The sequence below is a fragment of the Microcaecilia unicolor genome, chromosome 4 (genome assembly GCF_901765095.1).
Source record: "Microcaecilia unicolor chromosome 4, aMicUni1.1, whole genome shotgun sequence".
Lineage (NCBI taxonomy): Eukaryota > Metazoa > Chordata > Amphibia > Gymnophiona > Siphonopidae > Microcaecilia > Microcaecilia unicolor.
In genome coordinates this window covers 21,684,438-21,705,305 of record NC_044034.1, presented here as the reverse complement: position 1 = coordinate 21,705,305, position 20,868 = coordinate 21,684,438, and the positions used below count along the sequence as shown (strand labels likewise).

At 46.9% G+C, this 20,868-nt stretch overlaps 1 protein-coding gene across 2 annotated transcripts in view; it reads left to right on the top strand.

The window, feature by feature from the left end:
• The window catches only part of RELT (RELT TNF receptor), an 81,700-nt gene that overhangs the window by 23,784 nt on the left and 37,048 nt on the right, over window positions 1-20,868 (top strand). For both annotated transcript variants that reach the window (XM_030200025.1, XM_030200024.1), the window contains exon 2: window positions 19,818-19,904. In XM_030200025.1, the coding sequence (XP_030055885.1) occupies window positions 19,860-19,904 (45 nt within the window). In that variant the 5' untranslated portion in view covers window positions 19,818-19,859. The remainder of the gene's footprint in view (window positions 1-19,817; window positions 19,905-20,868) is intronic.

Below are 20,868 nucleotides of genomic sequence, written 5' to 3'. Positions count from 1 at the left end.
AAGTCCCTGCTGTTTTCTTTTTTTAAACTCCTGCCCCAGAGCATTGGGCTTCCTGTAGTCGTATTCTTTAATTTTACTTGGGGGGATTTCCTTTTGTATGGGCTTCCTTCCCAGGAGCATTTCATCATTAATAGAATTGGGATTCTGTTCCAGGCCTGGGACCCTCCAAAAACTGATGGCTGTATGAGGGGGGGGGGGGGGGGCAGACAAATGAGAATATTGCCACTTAACCTGAGGCATAGAGACCGACTTTATCGGCACTGAAATGGGTCCACCACACTAGGCCTGCACACCAGTTTTGTCATTATCTTCGAGAGATCCTGTGGAAGACGGCAGGGTGGATCCTATTAGAAAGAAGGAAAGCAGGTGGCTAATTATAGTACACAAGGTCTCCCTCTCACTTCTGGCTTAGTCTTCCTTTTACACGTGATCAGATTTTGTTTCAGGCCTGAAGAATGTGAAACTTGAATGACCCTCGTGTCCCTCAGCAAGAGGATTATTCAAATGATGGGTGTATAAATAAGTGAGCATAATCTCTAAGGGCAGCACTCGGAGGAGCCTCGTTACTGGAGGCATATTTTGACTATGCTTCTTAGCGGTAGGTGCGGCGGGCCAGCCTAGCCCATAGGAAAGAACTAACAAAGCCACGGCTGTAGCAAGGACAGTTGTTGTGTATGCGTCTAGCTGTAAATCCAGTTTTCATGTTTCTCCTGCTCCACCCCACATGTTTTGCCAACCTTCCAGCTTCCAGTCTCTCTCATAACTGGCCTCTGGTCTGTAGCATCTCGTGCTGCTTTATCTTCATTCTATGCAGGGAGTTTGCCCTTTGATTTTTGATATTTGCACCCATAGCTATGGGAGCTGTAACATGGCATTTTTCAGGAACCCTGTTAACATCAAACTCTTAATTAATCTTGGACCTAAGATATTGTTGGAAGAAGCTGTTTCTGCAGCTCTTCCAGCCACAAGAGCAGAAGACCTGACCCATGAACTCTGCCATTGTGCCAGTCCTCCAGTGTCTATACGTAACGGTTACACGAGGCAATTCTGAGACATCTCAGCTTCGAGTGGGTTCCCCTGCCTTAGCAGGTGTGCTCCTGTCACATCCGTTCTCTGCAGAAACACATCCTGGGTCACACAGTTTGATCTTGCCACCTTGGTTTAAATCTTGAAATAGATTAACCAGATCCCACCCCATATCCAGGAAGGGGCTTTTCCTTCCACTGATCAGACAAGGACTTTTTTTTTTTTTTTTTTTTTTTTTTTTCCAGGACATTCCCTCCCCCCCCCCCCCTTTCAGAGGATTAGGTCCTGGGTTGCAAGAATTGAGCATTATGGCTGTTGTACTTCAGTAGCACTGGCAGCCGTAGGGTGGCAGGTCTTCATGTTTATCACGGATATGAAATGTGATATACTAACAGTATTCTGACGAGCAGGTCAAAGCAGTTTACGAAATAGAAAATCACACAATCGTAATAAAGAAATGTTAACATTTACCAATTAGATCAGGAGCCTTGTCTATCCAGGTCCACTTTCAAGATTCAAAAACCCTCTCGCATTGTGGTGTGATGGATCTGAAGGCTTTTTGACTCTTTTAAACCTAGTCAATGGCTCTTTTTCACATAGAGCAAATGAGGAAAAGCCTCGCAAATAAGCAGTTCATGATTGAAAGCACCAAAATGTAGTGACTTTTTTTTTTTTTCTGCAAATGTGAAAATCTTACTACACTGCGGCTTTACACCCAGTCCTGGGGCTTATATAACGCCTGATGGCGGGTGTGTATCTGAAATTTGGGCATAAGAGTCCAGTTCTGCAACTTGCCACTAATACAAAGCTGTAAATAGGACTGGATTCTTTGTGCCTCTGCTCTTGGACCTAGCAATAATTGCAAAAAAAAAAAAAAAGCTTAAACCTGCCTTTCCAGGTGGTCAAAGGTAGTGTTTGAGGCTGCACTGGTTTTCAAACTTAATGCTACTGGATTATCTAGAATTATCGCCACCCGACTCTCCCAGGCTTAAATTGGGAGAAAATTGCAGCACTTGGCCATGTAGGGAGGGACAGGATCTTGGGGGACTGTACTTTGATCTATGATGCAAACCGGCCATGAACGTGTAACCCATTTATTCAGTATGCTATAGGCATCTGCTGAAATCTGGGTTTATCCAATACATTTTCTATTGTCCTTTGGTAACTTTCTGCAGTTCCTGGTTTCTTCCTACCAGGATGTATTGATCGTGTTGTGGTTTGTGTCAGAACTGTTACTACTACTACTATTTAGCATTTCTATAGCGCTGCAAGGCGTAGGCAGCGCTGCACAAACATAGAAGAAAGACAGTCCCTGCTCAAAGAGCTTACAATCTAATAGACAAAAAAATAAATAAAGTAAGCAAATCAAATCAATTAATGTGAACGGGAAGGAGGAGAGGAGGGTAGGTGGAGGCGAGTGGTTACAAGTGGTTACGAGTCAAAAGCAATGTTAAAGAGGTGGGCTTTCAGTCTAGATTTAAAGGTGGCCAAGGATGGGGCAAGACGTAGGGGCTCAGGAAGTTTATTCCAGGCGTAGGGTGCAGCGAGACAGAAGGCGTGAAGTCTGGAGTTGGCAGTAGTGGAGAAGGGAACAGAGAAGAAGGATTTATCCATGGAGCGGAGTGCACGGGAAGGGGTGTAGGGAAGGACGAGTGTGGAGAGATTCTGGGGAGCAGCAGAGTGAGTACATTTATAGGTTAGTAGAAGAAGTTTGAACAGGATGTGAAAACGGATAGGGAGCCAGTGAAGCGACTTGAGGAGAGGGGTAGTATGAGTAAAGCGACCCTGGTGGAAGACTAGACAGGCAGCAGAGTTTTGAACCGATTGGAGAGGAGAGAGGTGACTAAGTGTGAGGCCAGCAAGAAGCAGATTGCAGTAGTCTAAACGAGAGGTGACAAGGGTGTGGATGTTCATTTTATTCAGATTTTGCTCACACCTTTTTCAGTAGTAGCTCAAGGTGAGTTTCATTCAGGTACTCTGGATATTTCTCTGTCCCAGGAGGGCTCACAATCTAAGTTTGTACCTGAGGCAATGGAGGGTTAAGTGACTTGCCCAAGCTCACAAAGAGCAGCAGTGGGATTTGAACCGGCCACCTCTGGATTGCAAGACCAGTGCTCTAACCACTAGGCCACTCCTCCACTAGCAACATTCCATCTAGAATCTCAAACAGTAGCAACAGAATCTCAAATAGTAGCAACATTCCATGTTCCACTGCACTAACCACTAGGCTACTCCTCCACTAGCAACATTCCATGTAGAAGCCTGCCCTTGCAGATCAGCAACGCGGCCGCGCAGGCTTCTGTTTCTGGTTTCTGAGAGTCTGACATCCTGCACGTAGACTCACAGAAACAGAAGCTTGCGCGGCTGCGTTGCTAATCTGCAAGGAGAGGCTTCTACATGGAATGTTGCTAGTGGAATAGCAACATTAACATTCCATGTAGAATCTCAAATAGTAGCAACATTCCATGTTCCCACTGCACTAACCACTAGGCTACTCCTCCACTAGCAACATTCCATGTAGATTCTCATATATTTATTTATTTAGATTTTGCTCACACCTTTTTCAGTAGTAGCTCAAGAGTTACATTCAGGTACTCTGGATATTTCTCTGTCCCAGGAGGGCTCACAATCTAAGTTTGTACCTGAGGCAATGGAGGGTTAAGTGACTTGCCCAAGATCACAAGGAGCAGCAGTGGGATTTAAACTGACCACCTCTGGATTGCAAGACCAGTGCTCTAACCACTAGGCCACTCCTCCACTAGCAACATTCCATGTAGAAGCCTGCCCTTGCAGATCAGCAACGCGGCCGCGCAGGCTTCTGCTTCTGGTTTCTGAGAGTCTGACATCCTGCACGTAGACTCACAGAAACAGAAGCTTGCGCGGCCGCGTTGCTGATCTGCAAGGAGAGGCTTCTACATGGAATGTTGCTAGTGGAATAGCAACATTAACATTCCATGTAGAATCTCAAATAGTAGCAACATTCCATGTTCCACTGCACTAACCACTAGGCTACTCCTCCACTAGCAACATTCCATGTAGATTCTCACATATTTATTTATTTAGATTTTGCTCACACCTTTTTCAGTAGTAGCTCAAGAGTTACATTCAGGTACTCTGGATATTTCTCTGTCCCTGGAGGGCTCACAATCTAAGTTTGTACCTGAGGCAACGGAGGGTTAAGTGACTTGCCCAAGATCACAAAGAGCAGCAGTGGGATTTGAACCGGCCACCTCTGGATTGCAAGACCAGTGCTCTAACAGCTAGGCCACTCCTCATCAAAAGATCTTCAGGTGTGGTGGAGCTGGCTCTAAGGATACCTAGCTGTCACAGTTATAAGTTTGTTGTTCCCACAGGAAACAGGGCAGAGGGTTCTGGAGGTTTTCTAGGGCTGCTTCTCTGAACAGCTGCAGGATCCTTCCCCCCCCCCCCCCCCCCCCCAGGTTAAATGGTTGATGTGATAAGGGTACTGAAATGTGAGCGCTGGTAATGCAATTACACACAAATCACAATAACAAATGAGATCAGAGTGCAGCAAAACAAGGTTACTTTTGTTAAAATGCTGCCCTGTCCCCACCCTGGAGTTGAGGCCCTGTGGCCTTGGTTGTGAGGAGAGCAAAGGTTTGTTCTTGAAGAGATTTCTTTTTGTCTTTGGTTTTTATCAGAACAGTGCTTTGACCCTAACCTTAAGGGAAAGATCACCAGTTACCTGGTTGCAAATGGTAGCTTCATGGAGTCAGAATAGTCTAATGGTTAGAGGAGCAACTAGGAGAATCTTCTAACGTACGTAGTGTGAGATGGAGAGGATAGTCCTCTTCACAATAGCCTGACTGTTTCAACTTTTTAACTTTTAGTTGCATGCTCCATATTCAATTCTTAACAACTATTAAACAGAATGGAGGAAAAAGCCTCAAACGGGCTCCTTATAATGATGGCAGCCAGCCTTCTGTATCAAGGATCCTTCACTCTCATCATTGGCAAAAAAAACCTCCATCCGCCATTGAATGTTAAATATTTGTTAAATGTTAATTCATACAAATCTTTTTATAGCGGAACTTATCTGGACACGATGCACAGCGTTATCCATACGCCACGGCCGACTTTGGCCAGAGTTTCGAACCTTTGTCAGGGTTCGTGGCGGATCACGTTCATTATTCTGGCATCCGGTGCTTTAAAAAGCTTCAGCCCTGGTTTTTTTTGCCCATGATGAGTGACTATACAGTTGTATAACTAGGAGAAGCCAGGGTTCAAATACGTGGCTCCTATCTTGGCCAAATCACTTAACTCTCTATTACTACAGGTACAAACTCAAATTTTAAATCTTCTGGGGACATCCCCATTCAGGTACCGTGGGTAACTCTCTCCTTGGGCCACCAAGAAAGGCACAAGCTAAATCCAGAATTCCCCCAACCCCCCTTGGCAGGGCTGAAAGTCCTGCGTAGGAAGAACCAAGCCAGGTCAATGCCAGCACTTGGGCTGATGGTTCAATGTACATGAGATTTTTGCGTGTTGCATGGTCCATGTTTGTCACAAGGTGTTGTACACACTCGTGATCTGATTGGCTGCCAGCACACATGATGCAATGTGGCCTGGCTATTTATAAACATGGTAGCAGCAAAAAGAGGAAGGCTACTGTGGCTTTAAGTTAGATAATCGAAGAACAACAAGTGAAGAGTCCGTTATGAACGCTTAATCAAATCATCAACACGATGTATTTAAAATTCCAATCTTCCTTTATTTTCAAACCTGCTCTTCTTTTTGTAACAAACGATTGTTGAGCACTTAGCTATGGCTCGACGGTGTGTCGCTAATCTGTTCAACAGCTAAGAACGCTGTACGGAAGAATTGAGATTTGAGAAGATTCAATGTGATCCCATCTTGTTAGATGCTATAAGAAAGTTTGATGCACGGCTCCTGGTGAAGCATGTAAAGTGAAACGGGTTTGGCCACCGTCGAGCCATAGCTAAGTGCTCTACAATCATTTGTTACATAAAAAGAAGAGAATGTTTGAAAATAAAGGAAGATTGGAATTTTAAATACATCGTGTTGATGATTTGATTAAGCGTTCATACTCACGGCCACGCCAGAAAACACCATCCAAACATGGCACGAGGAGGCTTTGAGAATATATAACTTTATCCACTGAGGACTGAATCATTCATGACGCATCCATAAATTTTAACAAGATGCCTAAGAAGTCAAGTAACTGTTTAAATCTCTCGCACTGGACTCTTCTCTCTTTGCTGTGTACAATAAAGCTATACCCTGTGTCCTTAAAGAGTCCAGGATCGATAGAAGGAACATACGACCCAACGAAGCTGCCTAATTTCAGCAGCTGTTTCTTCCCCACTGGTCTCAACTTGCTATTATTCCAGCACGTTCAAATGTGCAGGGAAGCAGATGGCATCTGCTTTGGCAGGGAGCCTGGCGTGCTCCGCCATTCCTGAGGATGATATACCGCTTCATGAGCACCATGCATGAGGGAGGCTGTATTTTAACCTTTGCACGGCCCGATGTAATTGTGATTCTGCACAGTGTTTTCAGTGGAGTTTCTGCACTACTGCTGCAGGCACCAGTGCTAAAAGGTGTCCACATGAGCAAACAGCAGAAACACCTGCACGGACATCCGAACACAACTCACTCAAATGCCCTGGTTGTGGCATGTTTGTGTACAGTGCTGTGTATCTAGAAGTGCTATAGGAATGATTAGTGTCTAAATGGAATACATTTTTCTAACCTTTTTGGGCTCTTCCAAGCAGGGGCTTAGCCCGGCTTCGGCGGGAGGGGGGGTCCAGAGCCCGAGGTGAAGGGGCGCATTTTAGCCCCCTTCTGCCGCCGCCAACCCTTCCCCACCACCACCAGGTACCTTTGCTGGCGGGGGTCCCCAAAACCCCCGCCAGCTGAAGTACCCTTCAGCGCCAGTCTCCAAGTCCAGCACGTTCGCTGATCTGGATTCGGTTTCTGTGAGTCCTGACATCCTGCACGTTCCTACGTACAGGACATCAGACTCGCAGAAACAGAAGCCTGCGCAGCCGCATTGCTGATCTGCAAGGGCAGGCTTCTACATGGAATGTTGCTAGTGGAGGAGTAGCCTAGTGGTTAGTGCAGCGGACTCTGATCTGGGGAACTGGGTTCAATTCCCACTGCAGCTCCTTGTGACTCTGGGCAAGTCACTTAACCCTCCATTGCCCCTGGTACAAAATAAGTACCTGAATATATGTAAACCACTTTGAATGGAGTTGCAAAAACCACAGAAAGGCGGTATATCAAGTCCCATTTCCCTTTCCCCCTTATGACATCACAATATCAGAAGTGAGCCAAGTATCAGGCAATCAAGCCATTGTGACATCACTGATGAGGTTGGCTCTTATTGGTGGAACGAGTTGAGGAGTAGCCTAGTGGTTAGTGCAGCGGACTCTGATCCTGGTGAACTGAGTTGGATTCCCACTGCAGCTCCTTGTGACTCTGGGCAAGTCACTTAACCCTCCATTGCCCCCAAGTACAAATCAGTACCTGTATATACTATGTAAACTGCTTTGAATGTAACAAACCACAGAAAGGTGGTATATCAAGTCCCATTTTCCTTTCCCTATTTGAGATTCTACATGGAATGTTGCTACTTTTTGGGTTTCTATATGGAATGTTGCTACTTTCTGAGATTCTTTTGAGATTCTACACAGAATGCTGCTACTGTTTGAGATTCTGTTGCTACTTTTTGAGATTCTACATGGAATGTTGCTAGTGGAGGGAGTAGCCTAGTGGTTAGTGCAGTGGACTTTGATCCTGGGGAACTGAGTTGGATTCCCACTGCAGCTCCTTGTGACTCTGGGCAAGTCACTTAACCCTCCATTGCCCCTGGTACAAAATAAGTACCTGAATATATGTAAACCACTTTGAATGGAGTTGCAAAAACCACAGAAAGGCGGTATATCAAGTCCCATTTCCCTTTCCCCCTTATGACATCACAATATCAGAAGTGAGCCAAGTATCAGGCAATCAAGCCATTGTGACATCACTGATGAGGTTGGCTCTTATTGGTGGAACGAGTTGAGGAGTAGCCTAGTGGTTAGTGCAGCGGACTCTGATCCTGGTGAACTGAGTTGGATTCCCACTGCAGCTCCTTGTGACTCTGGGCAAGTCACTTAACCCTCCATTGCCCCCAAGTACAAATCAGTACCTGTATATACTATGTAAACTGCTTTGAATGTAACAAACCACAGAAAGGTGGTATATCAAGTCCCATTTTCCTTTCCCTATTTGAGATTCTACATGGAATGTTGCTACTTTTTGGGTTTCTATATGGAATGTTGCTACTTTCTGAGATTCTTTTGAGATTCTACACAGAATGCTGCTACTGTTTGAGATTCTGTTGCTACTTTTTGAGATTCTACATGGAATGTTGCTAGTGGAGGGAGTAGCCTAGTGGTTAGTGCAGTGGACTTTGATCCTGGGGAACTGAGTTGGATTCCCACTGCAGCTCCTTGTGACTCTGGGCAAGTCACTTAACCCTCCATTGCCCCTGGTACAAAATAAGTACCTGAATATATGTAAACCGCTTTGAATGTAGTTGCAAAAACCTCAAAGGCAGTATATCAAGTCCCATTTCCCTTTCCCTATTTGAGATTCTACATGGAATGTTGCTACTATTGGAGATTCTAGATGGAATGTTGCTAGTGGAGGAGTAGCCTAGTGGTTAGTACAGTGGACTTTGATCCTGGGGAACTGAGTTCAATTCCTACTGCAGCTCCTTGTGACTCTGGGCAAGTCACTTAACCCTCCATTGTCCCTGGCACAAAATAAGTACCTGAATATATGTAAACCGCTTTGAATGTAGTAGTTGCAAAAACCTCAAAGGCGGTATAAGTCCCATTTCCCTTTCCCTATTTGAGGTTCTACACGGATGCTATTCCATGTAGAAGCCTGCCCTTGCAGGTCAGCAACACGGCTGCATAGGCTTCTGTTTCTGTGAGTCTGACGTCCTGCATGTATGTGCAGGACGTCAGACTCGCAGAAGCTTGTGCAGCCACATTGCTGATCTGCAAGGGCAGGCTTCTACATGGAATGTTGCCAGTGGAGGAGTAGCCTAGTGTGGTTAGTGCGGCAGACTCTGATCTGGGGAACTGGGTTCAATTCCCACTGCAGCTCCTTGTGACTCTGGGCAAGTCACTTAACCCTCCATTGCCCCTGGTACAAAATAAGTACCTGAATATATGTAAACCACTTTGAATGGAGTTGCAAAAACCACAGAAAGGCGGTATATCAAGTCCCATTTCCCTTTCCCCCTTATGACATCACAATATCAGAAGTGAGCCAAGTATCAGGCAATCAAGCCATTGTGACATCACTGATGAGGTTGGCTCTTATTGGTGGAACGAGTTGAGGAGTAGCCTAGTGGTTAGTGCAGCGGACTCTGATCCTGGTGAACTGAGTTGGATTCCCACTGCAGCTCCTTGTGACTCTGGGCAAGTCACTTAACCCTCCATTGCCCCCAAGTACAAATCAGTACCTGTATATACTATGTAAACTGCTTTGAATGTAACAAACCACAGAAAGGTGGTATATCAAGTCCATTTTCCTTTCCCTATTTGAGATTCTACATGGAATGTTGCTACTTTTTGGGTTTCTATATGGAATGTTGCTACTTTCTGAGATTCTTTTGAGATTCTACACAGAATGCTGCTACTGTTTGAGATTCTGTTGCTACTTTTTGAGATTCTACATGGAATGTTGCTAGTGGAGGGAGTAGCCTAGTGGTTAGTGCAGTGGACTTTGATCCTGGGGAACTGAGTTGGATTCCCACTGCAGCTCCTTGTGACTCTGGGCAAGTCACTTAACCCTCCATTGCCCCTGGTACAAAATAAGTACCTGAATATATGTAAACCGCTTTGAATGTAGTTGCAAAAACCTCAAAGGCAGTATATCAAGTCCCATTTCCCTTTCCCTATTTGAGATTCTACATGGAATGTTGCTACTATTGGAGATTCTAGATGGAATGTTGCTAGTGGAGGAGTAGCCTAGTGGTTAGTACAGTGGACTTTGATCCTGGGGAACTGAGTTCAATTCCTACTGCAGCTCCTTGTGACTCTGGGCAAGTCACTTAACCCTCCATTGTCCCTGGCACAAAATAAGTACCTGAATATATGTAAACCGCTTTGAATGTAGTAGTTGCAAAAACCTCAAAGGCGGTATAAGTCCCATTTCCCTTTCCCTATTTGAGGTTCTACACGGATGCTATTCCATGTAGAAGCCTGCCCTTGCAGGTCAGCAACACGGCTGCATAGGCTTCTGTTTCTGTGAGTCTGACGTCCTGCATGTATGTGCAGGACGTCAGACTCGCAGAAGCTTGTGCAGCCACATTGCTGATCTGCAAGGGCAGGCTTCTACATGGAATGTTGCCAGTGGAGGAGTAGCCTAGTGTGGTTAGTGCGGCAGACTCTGATCCTGGGGAACTGAGTTCAATTCCCACTGCAGCTCCTTGTGACCCTGGGCAAGTCACTTAACCCTCCATTGCCCCTGGTACAAAATAAATACCTGGATATATGTAAACCGTTTTTGAATGTAGTTGCAAAAACCTCAAAGGCGGTATATCAAGTCCCATTCCCCTCCCCCCCTCCACCCCTTTACAGCACTTTCATCCAAAAGTATTTAAAGCTGTGAGAAAATGAGAGCAAATGTGAGGAACCAATTCTCAGTACTTCCAGCCAGGCAAAGGACTAGAAAAGTTCAGGCATCGGTTAAGGGGCAAAATTACTGTAACAATTACAGCAGATATCAGTACAGGACAATGTGCCTCTGTTTTCACAACCCACTTTTATAGGTCTGAATGGAGAAATGGCGTACAAACAATGGGTGTTTGTCTAGAAAGAGACGGTGTTAGAAAAAGGGTGTGTGAAGAAGCCCTTAACCAAAAGGAAGCCGCGATAGGCTCTATGTGCACGCAGAGCGCACACAAATGAGACTAGCGGCAGGCCAGCGCACCCTCCTGGCAGTAATTTCAGATTTGGCGTGCGCCCATTATCGGCACTTGGGCGCATGCCAACCAGTCACCGCGTGCGAGCCTTTACCACTAAATCAATGGGTGGCGTTAAGGGCTCAGGCCGGTTTGGGGCATTCGCTGGTTTCATTTTTACCACAGGCCCTCTTCCTGTCCTATCACAAAAAAATGGCTTTTTTTTTTTTTTTAAAGATGCGGTAAAAACTGGCCCTGCATCCGCCCAATACACACACCTACACTACCGCAGGCTACTTTTTACTGCGGCTTAATAAAAGGACCCCTAAGTTACTACCCCTCACCTAGGTGTTGGTGCAGAAAGCAACCACGGATGAAAGCAGTGGCAATCCTTAGTCGGCTGCCCCCCGGGGCGGTTCGCCATGGCGTGCCCCCCCCCACCCAGGTGCATTCTTACCTGCTGGGAGCAACCACGTGGCTGTCAGTTCCGCTGGTTCCCTGTGCTCCGGAACAGGAAGTAACCTGTTCCGGGGCAGAGGGAGCAGAGAACCAGCAGAGCTGACAGCCGCACGCACGGCTGCTTTCTGCACCTCCCCAGCGGCGTGCAGCTGGGGGCGGACCGCCCCCACCGCCCAACCCTCGGTATGCCACTGGATGAAAGCATGTGGGTTCTGTGCTTTTTTTTCTGGATTTAAGTGTAGAAAATGGGTTTGTGTCGAAGTTAATGTTCCCACAAAACCTCGCATAAATACACCAACGCACAGTATATTAAGTTGTAATGAGGCAACTAACTACTTGTCCTTAATGCAGAAAAGACTTTTCAAGGTGAGTTCAGCACAAAGGAACAGCTCTAAGGGGTAGAAGGGTTGGCTCATTCCTCAATAGCTGCTGTGAGGATTTAATGTCAGTTTCTTCTCTTACTGTGAGCGTAACCTTACCCACCACCGTTGTTAAGAGGGAGGCGACTGCTCTGACAGGTCCAAGCAGAAAGTGTTGTGTGCACATGCTGGAATGTTCTGTGCATAAATATTGCAGACTAGTAAAAAAGGCCCGTTTCTGACACAATTGAAACGGGCGCTAGCAAGGTTTTCCTTGGAGTGTGTATGTTTGAGAGAGTGAATGTGCGAGTGTGTGTGAGAGAGAGAGTGAGTCTGGGTGTGAGTGTGTGCAAGTGCGTATATGAGACAGTGTGAGAGAGTGTGTTTCACACAGATAGTGTGTGCAAGAGAGAGAGTGTGTGTGAGTCACAGACTCTCTGTGAGACTGAGTGTATGAGTGTGTAAGAGAGTGTGTGTGTGACAGAGATACCTCCCCCCCCCCCCTCTCTCTGGTGTCTGAGCGTTACTGTGCAGGACGCTGAGCTCTGGCTGTGCTTCAAGGAACTGACCAATCCTATTTAATAGAATGCACCTCCAACATTCTGAAGCCGAGAAACCTCGTGTGGTTGGTCACTTCTGCTTGTGATGTCAATTCAGGAGATGGATACAGAGAGCAGGAATGCCTCAGCCATGCAGTCGGCTTCAGAATGTTGGCGGTGCGTTTTATTATATAGGAAATCTTATGCACAACATTTTCTGATATTTTATCCTTGATAATAGTCCAGCGCGTGAGCTCACACTTATTTTGCTCAGATGTTCACGGTTCTAGTTGCCGTTGGTTCAGGCTTCAGACGTGCATATGATTAGCTTAATGCATCGGTGAGCAAAAGTCAGCATTGTATTTACATTTAGCTGTGCAGAAGTCATCAATAAACGGCCTTCTGCATCGGCCCCTTAGTTGGTCCTGAGAGACTTGCAAGTCCTCCAGAGTCACTGCAGAATCCTTCACTGGAAATTAGACCGACAAGTGAGGTGATTAATTTTGCAGATGACGCAAAACTGTTCAAGGTTGTTAAAAAAAAAAAAAACCATGGAGACTGTGAAATTGCAGGAAGAACTTAGGAAATTGCAAGACCGGGTATCAAATGGTAGATGAAATTTAATGCAAACAAGGACAGTATCTGTGTTGAAAATAATAGGTCAGGGAACAGTACACAGTTTGACTCATCCAGCTCGGAGACTACACAGCATTTCGTGTGAAACCTCGGAGCTGGATGAGTGCTACCAGCAGATTTTAAGCTCACCTAACTCTATTGTAGTTTGACAAAATATTTATTTATTTATCTGGATTTTGCTCACACCCTGTTCAGTAGTAGCTCAAGGTGAGTCACATGCAGGTACTCTGAATATTTCTCTGTCCCAGGAGGGCTCACAATCTAAGTTTGTACCTGAGGCAATGGAGGGTTAAGTGACCTGCCCAAGATCACAAGGAGCAGCAGAGGGGTTTGAACCAGCCACCTCTGGATTGCAAGACTGGTGCTCTAACCACTAGGCCACTCCTCCACTAGCAACATTCCATGTAGAATCACAAAAAGTAGCAACATTCCAGAATCTCAAAAAGTGGCAACATTCCATGTAGAATCTCAAATATTTACTTATTTATTTAGATTTTACTCACACCTTTTTCAGTAGTAGCTGAAGGTGAGTTACATTCAGGTACACTGGACATTTCTCTGTCCCAGGAGGGCTCACAATCTAAGTTTGTACCTGAGGCAATGGAGGGTTAAGTGACTTGCCCAAGATCACAAGGAGCAGCGATGGGATTTGAACTGGCCACCTCTGGATTGCAAGATTGGTGCTCTAACCACTAGACCACTCCTCCACTAGCAACAGTCCATCTAGAATCTCAAATAATAGCAACATTCCAGAATCTCAAAAGTGGTGACATTCCATGTAGAATCTTCAATAGTAGCAACATTCCATATATTTTGCTTACACCTTTTTCAGTAGTAGCTCAAGGTGAGTTACATTCAGGTACTCTGGATATTTCTCTGTCCCAGGAGGGCTCACAATCTAAGTTTGTACCTGAGGCAATGGAGGGTTAAGTGACTTGCCCAAGATCACAAGGAGCAGCAGCGGGATTTGAACCAGCCACCTCTGGACCGGGGCTCTAACCACTAGGCCGCTCCTCCACTCCATACAATATAAACAATACTTAACAGTTTTTGTTGTATACTATCATAGTAACAATATAAACAACTTTACAATGAGATGATGGGAAATGCCATGCACATATTGCTATAGAATGAAAATCAAAACTTTTTTTAGAATGAATATAAATAGTAAACAGGGCCCCTAATTCCTACAGAAGTACTAAGGCGCGTTAGCGTTTTTAACGTGCCTATAGGGATATTGTAGGCACGTACATGGTTAACGTGTGTTAACAGGGCCGCCGGGCCCCCCTCCACCTGCTATCGGGCCGGGTCCTCGGAACTAACCTTAAGCCTCCTTTCACTTCGCAGCAAGCAGCGGCAGGGCAGACCTCTCCTCCTTCCTTCCGTGCCCCGCCCTCGCGGACAATACATCAGGTGAGGGCGGGACATGGAAGGAAGGAGTGGCCTGACCTGCTTGCTGCGAAATGAAAGGAGGCTTAAGGTTAGTTATGGGAGTGACGGAGGACGGGCCAGGCGGCGGCGCCGGGCCCCCCTGAAGGCCCAGGCCCCAGGACCTTTGTCCCCCCTGTCCCCCCCCCTCTCGGCGGCCCTGTGCGTTAAAGACGTTAACGCACCTATAACGGGGCTTAGTAAACATGGCCCAAAAATTGTAAACTTGAGAATATAAACTAAAAAACAAATACATTATTAGGGCCTGCCTATAGAGTGTTGAACATGCACATTGGAAAGAAGCAGTTGGTGAAAAGATTTTTTTCCAATTGGTTTATACCTTTTGCCAGTGGCGTACCAAGGTGGGGATGGTCCGCGCCGGGGGGGTGCTGCGTGCCTGTCTCTTAGTTTTCATGCTCTCTCTGCCCCGGAACAGGTTACTTCCTGTTCCGGGGCAGAGGGAGCATGGAAACGAAGAGCCGACAGGCGTGCGGCACCCCCCCCCCCCCAGCGGCGTGCAGTGGGGGGGGTTCTTTCGCCGGGGGTTCTTTCGCTGGGGGGGGGTCTCACTGTTCCAGGGGGGGCGGGGCGCTGCACCCGGGGGGGCGGGGCGCATTGGCGATCCGCCCCGGGTGTCAGCGCCCCTAGGAACGCCGCTGCCTATTGGTACATTCAGCGGCTTTGCATTCACATCCATGAATCACAGCAATAGTATATCACCAAAGACAGCATTAAGCAAAGATACAGTTTTCCAATTTGAGAAGATCTGTATTGTAATAGCTAAGACCATGTCTAGTAATCTTGGAGAGGGCTAATGATCTAAATAAAATGATAGGGATAGGGGGAGAGTTTTTTTTTTAATTTCTACCCGTATAGATGTCCAGAAAGATTAAATCAAGGGACAGTAATATATCGTATGATTTGCATCTCCTCACTTGTCATCTTGTGAAAGACGAGCCTTAAACATTTTATGTGGGGTCCAAGGTGATCTGTGGACTAAAAAACAATGTTTTGAGTGAGGCTGCTCAGTGTGTGGTGGCGGCGAAGAAAGCAAATAGAATGTTGGGTATTATTAGGAAAGGAATGGAAAACAAAAGCGAGAACGTTATAATGCCTTTGTATTGCTCCATCGTGCGACCACACCTCGAATATTATGTTCAATTCTGGTCCCCGCCTCTCAAAGAAGATATAGTGGAATTAGAAAAGATGCAGAGAAGGGCGACAAGAATGATAAAGGGGATGGGACGACTTCCCACGAGGAAAGGCTAAAGCGGCTAGGGCTTTTCAGCTTGGAGAGACCGCTGAGGAAAGATATGATAGAAGTTTATAAAATGAGTGGAGTGGAACAGGTAGACCTGAATCGCTTGTTTACTCTTTCCAAATATACTAGGACTACGGGGCATACAAAGTAGTACATTTAAAACAAATTGGAGAAAATGTTTCCTCTCTCATGTAATTAAACTCTGGAATTTGTTGCCACAGAATGTAGTAAAAGCAGTTAGCTTAGTGGGGTTTAAAAAAAAGTTTTGGATGGCTTCCTAAAGGAAAAGTCCATAAGCCGTTATTAAAATGGACTTGGGAAAAATCCACTGGTTATTTCTAGGATAAGCAGCATAAAATGTATTGTATTTTTTGAGTATCTTGCCAGGTACTTGTGACCTGGATTGGCCACAGTTGGAGGGCTTGATGGACCTTCGGTCTGTCCCAGTATGGCAATACTTATGTACTTAAACCACCAATGGGCTTGCTAGCAGCCTGTCTACTTGTACTGGGTCTGCACCACATCAGGACTCTGGAGATGGTGGCGGCAAAGACCAAAGTAGAGAAGTGGCCCAGTGGTTAGAGCAGTGGGGGCTGAGAACTATTGAAGCCAGGGTTCAAATCCCCCTACGCAACACCCTTGGCCTCAACTGCCTCAGGCATAGACTAGATTGTAAATTCAGGCTGAGCTCCGATTTGGAAAAGGCAAGCGCTCAAATCCAATGCAGGAGATGAGCAACTGGCGATTTTCAGTTTTGGGGGTGGGGGGGGGGGGAATTCATGGGAATAGAGAAAGTGGATCAAGCAAGGTGTCTGGCCTTTCAACAGAAGGGAAACGGGCTGGGTGAAGAGTTGGCAGTCTCCTTTTAAAAGTTCTGCTTCTAAATATGGCAAATCTAGTATTTATATCTCGGAGGCCTGACGAGACATGTACCGAACACATGCCCTTCTGAACGATACATGTTGACACCTTGTGCACCGCGGACACGGTGCATTATTTCTAGTGAAAAAGGGGCCGGTACCAGAGATGTAGCCAGACTTCGGCAGGAGGGGGGTCCAGAGCCAAGGTGAGGGGGCACATTTTAGCCCCCCCCCCCCCCCGCCGCCAACCCGCCGTCGCCTACCTTTGCTGGGGGGGGTGGACCCCAACCCCCGCCAGCCGAGTTCGTCGTCTTCCTACAAAAGGCTTCTTCCTTCTGACATCAGACTCGCAGGACGAAGCCTTGCAGATCAGCTGATCTGCAAGGCTTTGTTCTGTGTTAGAAACAGAAGGAAGCCTTGCGCGGGAAGAAGAGGACCTTGGCTGGCGGGGGTTGGGGGTCCCCCGCCAGCAAAGGCAGGCGACGGCGGGTTGGTGGTGGGAGTGGGGGGTCGAGAGGGTTCGTCGGCAAGGGGGCCCAGGGCCAAATCTACGGGGGCCCAGGCCCCACATAGCTACGCCACTGGCCGGTACTCAAATGCCAGGCCGCCCTTCAGGGGTGAGGTGATCGCTGAGGGACCCACCCCACAATAACCAGGCCCCCTTCTACCAGTCACAGAATCTATGACAAGGCAGAATTGGTGTGTAGAGCCTGAGCTTTTTCATTAGAATTTGGGGATCGTGGGTCAAGTTTAGCAGACAATGCAAAAAGGTTCCGGTACTCAGTACCCCCTCAAAAAAAGCCCTGACCGGACATTACCTGAAAGCAGTCATCACTGCCCGCTGATGAACCCTCAACAGCCTCTTCTCAGTCTTTTCCCAAACTTCCTTCTCATTCTTAACTTTAGAGAGCAGGGGAATTCTTATTTCTGTAAACTTCCTTTTCATAAAAACAAGCAGGTGAAGGCTGACTATGCCTTAAACATCCAGGAAAGAGGAAACAGGAAAGGTTTTATTGACGGAGGCTGCATCTGATTCACAGATCGGAGGCTGCAGTGAAACTCTCTGTACTGTGCAGGTTGTCTGACCTGCTGAGCGAGTTACTCACCTCCAGCACAGTTACAAACTACAGTTCGGGTAATCAGTACCAGGAAGAGGGACTCAGACTTGCAGAATTCAAACATTCACTTGATGTAGTTAGTCTTGATTTTGTAATCCACGCTGAACTTTTTAATATGTAGCCGAATACAAGTTCTTCATGGCCCTATAAATACAATACAGTAAGTGTGATCCATGTCTTTATCTGAACAGTACCAGCTTCCAGTCACTTTTAGGATTCCTTTTAAACTTTACTCCTGACTTGGGGGGGGGGGGGGTCCAGTCCCCTTATGGCTTCTTCTTGCTCTGCTCAGATTACTCCATATCGGCCATCTTGTGCGCTTAGACCTGCTAACTCTAATTTTTTGGTGATCAATCCGGTTGTGCCACAGCCTTTTGTGGTTGCACCTCATTTCTTTGGAACGACCTCCCTCCCTCTTCCTCCTCCCCCCCCCCCCCCAAATTTTGCTCTGTCTAGTCCTGCTTTTTAAGTAGGTCTTTGAGTCTCTGGATTGTAGTTGGAACCAGGAGCCCTAACTGCGCTTTCCCTCCTCCCAGTGTTTGGGAATCAGTTTCTCATTGTGACAAGGATTAGTTCCTTGTTCAAGGCTTTTCTGGCAGGGGCGTAGCCAGACAGCAGATTGTGGGTGGGCATCGAGTGTTCTCCCCCCTCCCACCAAAGAAAGATCTCAGCTGGTGGGAAAATGCTTCTCTCCACCTTGGCAGTCTGCAGCAGGCATGTGCTGAAAACTGAGCATGCGCAGATGGCAGTATCGTGGAGAGTAGCGTTTTCGTTATCATCAAAGGGAAGTCTTCAGCTGGTGGAGCTTGGGATCCCCACCAGCTACCGCTAAACATGTGCTACTGTTGGGTGGGCCTGAGCCCTAAGTGGGTGGGCCCTAGCCCACCCAGGCCCACCTGTGGCTACGCCACTGTCTTCTGGTCCCTGCTGCGTAGGGCTGCTGTTCTGCTTTGCCTCCTGGTATTCTGTAAACCACCTTGATCTCAATCCTGGCGACCTGCCTAACAAATGCACAATACACTAAATGGCTATTTTGAATCGGTCTGCATAGCAAGAACGGCTTCGGATGGAGTCATCTCAGCTTGCTCTTCATCTTTTTTTGGGGGGGGGGAGCCCTGTAAACAATTCTGCTCAATTGGAACCACTTGGTTTTGGTGTTGTCTTCATTCACATCTACCCAGTGCTTTTTCCTCTGTTCCTGGGCAGACTCAAGAAAAATGTCAGGAAGTATTTCTTCACGGAGAGAGTGGTGGATGCTTGGAATGCTCTTCCGCGGGAGGTGGTGGAAATGAAAACGGTAACAGAATTCAAACATGCGTGGGATAAACATAAAGGAATCCTGTTCAGAAGGAATGGATCCTAAGGAGCTTAGCCGAGATTGGGTGGCAGAGCCAGTGGTGGGAAGTGGGGCCGGTGGTTGGGAGGCGGGGATAGTGCTGGGCAGACTTATACAGTCTGTGCCCAGAAAAGGACAGGTACAAATCAAGGTAAGGTATACACAAAAAGTAGCACATATGAGTTTATCTTGTTGGGCAGACTGGATGGACCGTGCAGGTCTTTTTCTGCCGTCATCTACTATGTTACTATGTTTTAACACTCTCCATCCCACTGTTCTTAGTCTGGAGGCACCCTTGCTGATTTTTAACCACAACCCCCTTCCTCTCCCACTCCCCACCAGCCATGAGCCCTGCCTCCAGAGTAAGCCAACCCAGTGACTCTGATGCTTTTTACAGCACCGTCACTGAGCAAATGGCCTTAACAGCTTAGTACCATCGTAGGCTTAGGCCTGCCATGGGTAGTGTAGTTTGTTGGTTAAACCCTCACCATGTAGAAACTTTGTTTGGAATGCTTCCATGATATACTCTACTGTTCAGACATCAAAGCAGCAAGGTCACTGTACTTGGTAATGACACTGCTGAGTTTTGAGGCTCTGTATAATGGGGTGGGGGGGGGGGGAGAGGGAAGGTTAACACAGCATACCACACTAGTGAACATCAAACTGTGTCTCATGTGATTCCCTCCCGTTGACTTCAAGTGAGGACCATTCTCAACTTCTTGTAAAGAAAATCCTGCTTTTCCAGCCCAGGGGAACAGCAGGACTGAAAGTAATGGTTTAAGCATGTTGAAAGCTGTCCGACCTTGACCATGTCCTTGAGCTTTTTTTTTTTTCCTTTTCTCCTGCAAGGTTTCCGCTGAAACGATCCACGTGTAAGCTCTCGCTTTCACCATGACTCCGAGTCCAGAGTGTCTTTGGTTGGCCTGTTTCATCATGGTGAGTACTGAAGTCTGCTGTGCCCTCGGGGGGGAAGGAGCTGACTGGCCCTTGCCAGTCTCGCTGAACCTCCCCACTCTGCCACTGCTTTTCAGTGCTGTATATTTTGGGGTAAACAGAGGCTGTAAGGGAGGTGGGTGGAAGGAAGTCATACTAAGGATTAGGGTGTGCAACATTCCAGAGAGTGTATCTTTGAAGAAAAAGTCCTTCCCCCCTCCCCCACCCCCCTTCAGAAATGTGCATTGGGTAATTCTAGAAGAGACACTAAGCATTTTTAGAATGCCAGCCCTGGGCAATTTATCTTGGACTTTAAGATTATAGGAGTGCAGGAGTAAATGGGCCAGAGTTTACTGGTAGTTAGACTATAAGCTCTTTGGGTTAGGGTCACCAGTATACAGCAGTGCATACGTCTAGTAGTATTGGGGTACAAATCCCCTCTGCCACTCCTTCTGCCCTTGGGTAAGTCCATATCACCCTCTGTTGCCCCAGCCAGTCGCCCTCAGAAGGGACCCAGAGCTGTCTCTGAATCTTAAGTAGCCTGAGCTTGGGTTTGGAGAGCTGAGAATGTCTTGCTCTTTTAATTCTGTGGATACTGATAAAAATTATCTTGAGGGTGCCTTTCCTGAATGCACCCTTCAACTGATGGCAGCTGTGTTGATTATAAGAAACTCGGCAGAAAATACGCTTCTTAGATAGATAGCTGACGCTTGCAAGAGCTGCTGGAAGCCTTCGCTGCTCTTTGCTTGCCTTTATAAGGCAGCTCGTGCCCTTCCAGGATTGGAACTGGATCGGCACCAGGAGCTGAAAAGTCATGCAAGCGGGCTCTTGTTTTTCTCCCTGAAAACTGAAACCGCAGTCTGACCTTTTCCTGCCTTTTCTCTGGCAGTATGGAGGGGGAGGCCCTGATGGCAAGGCAACATCTGTCAACACCTGGGCCCTGTCTATTAAAGGATTCTCTGCCATG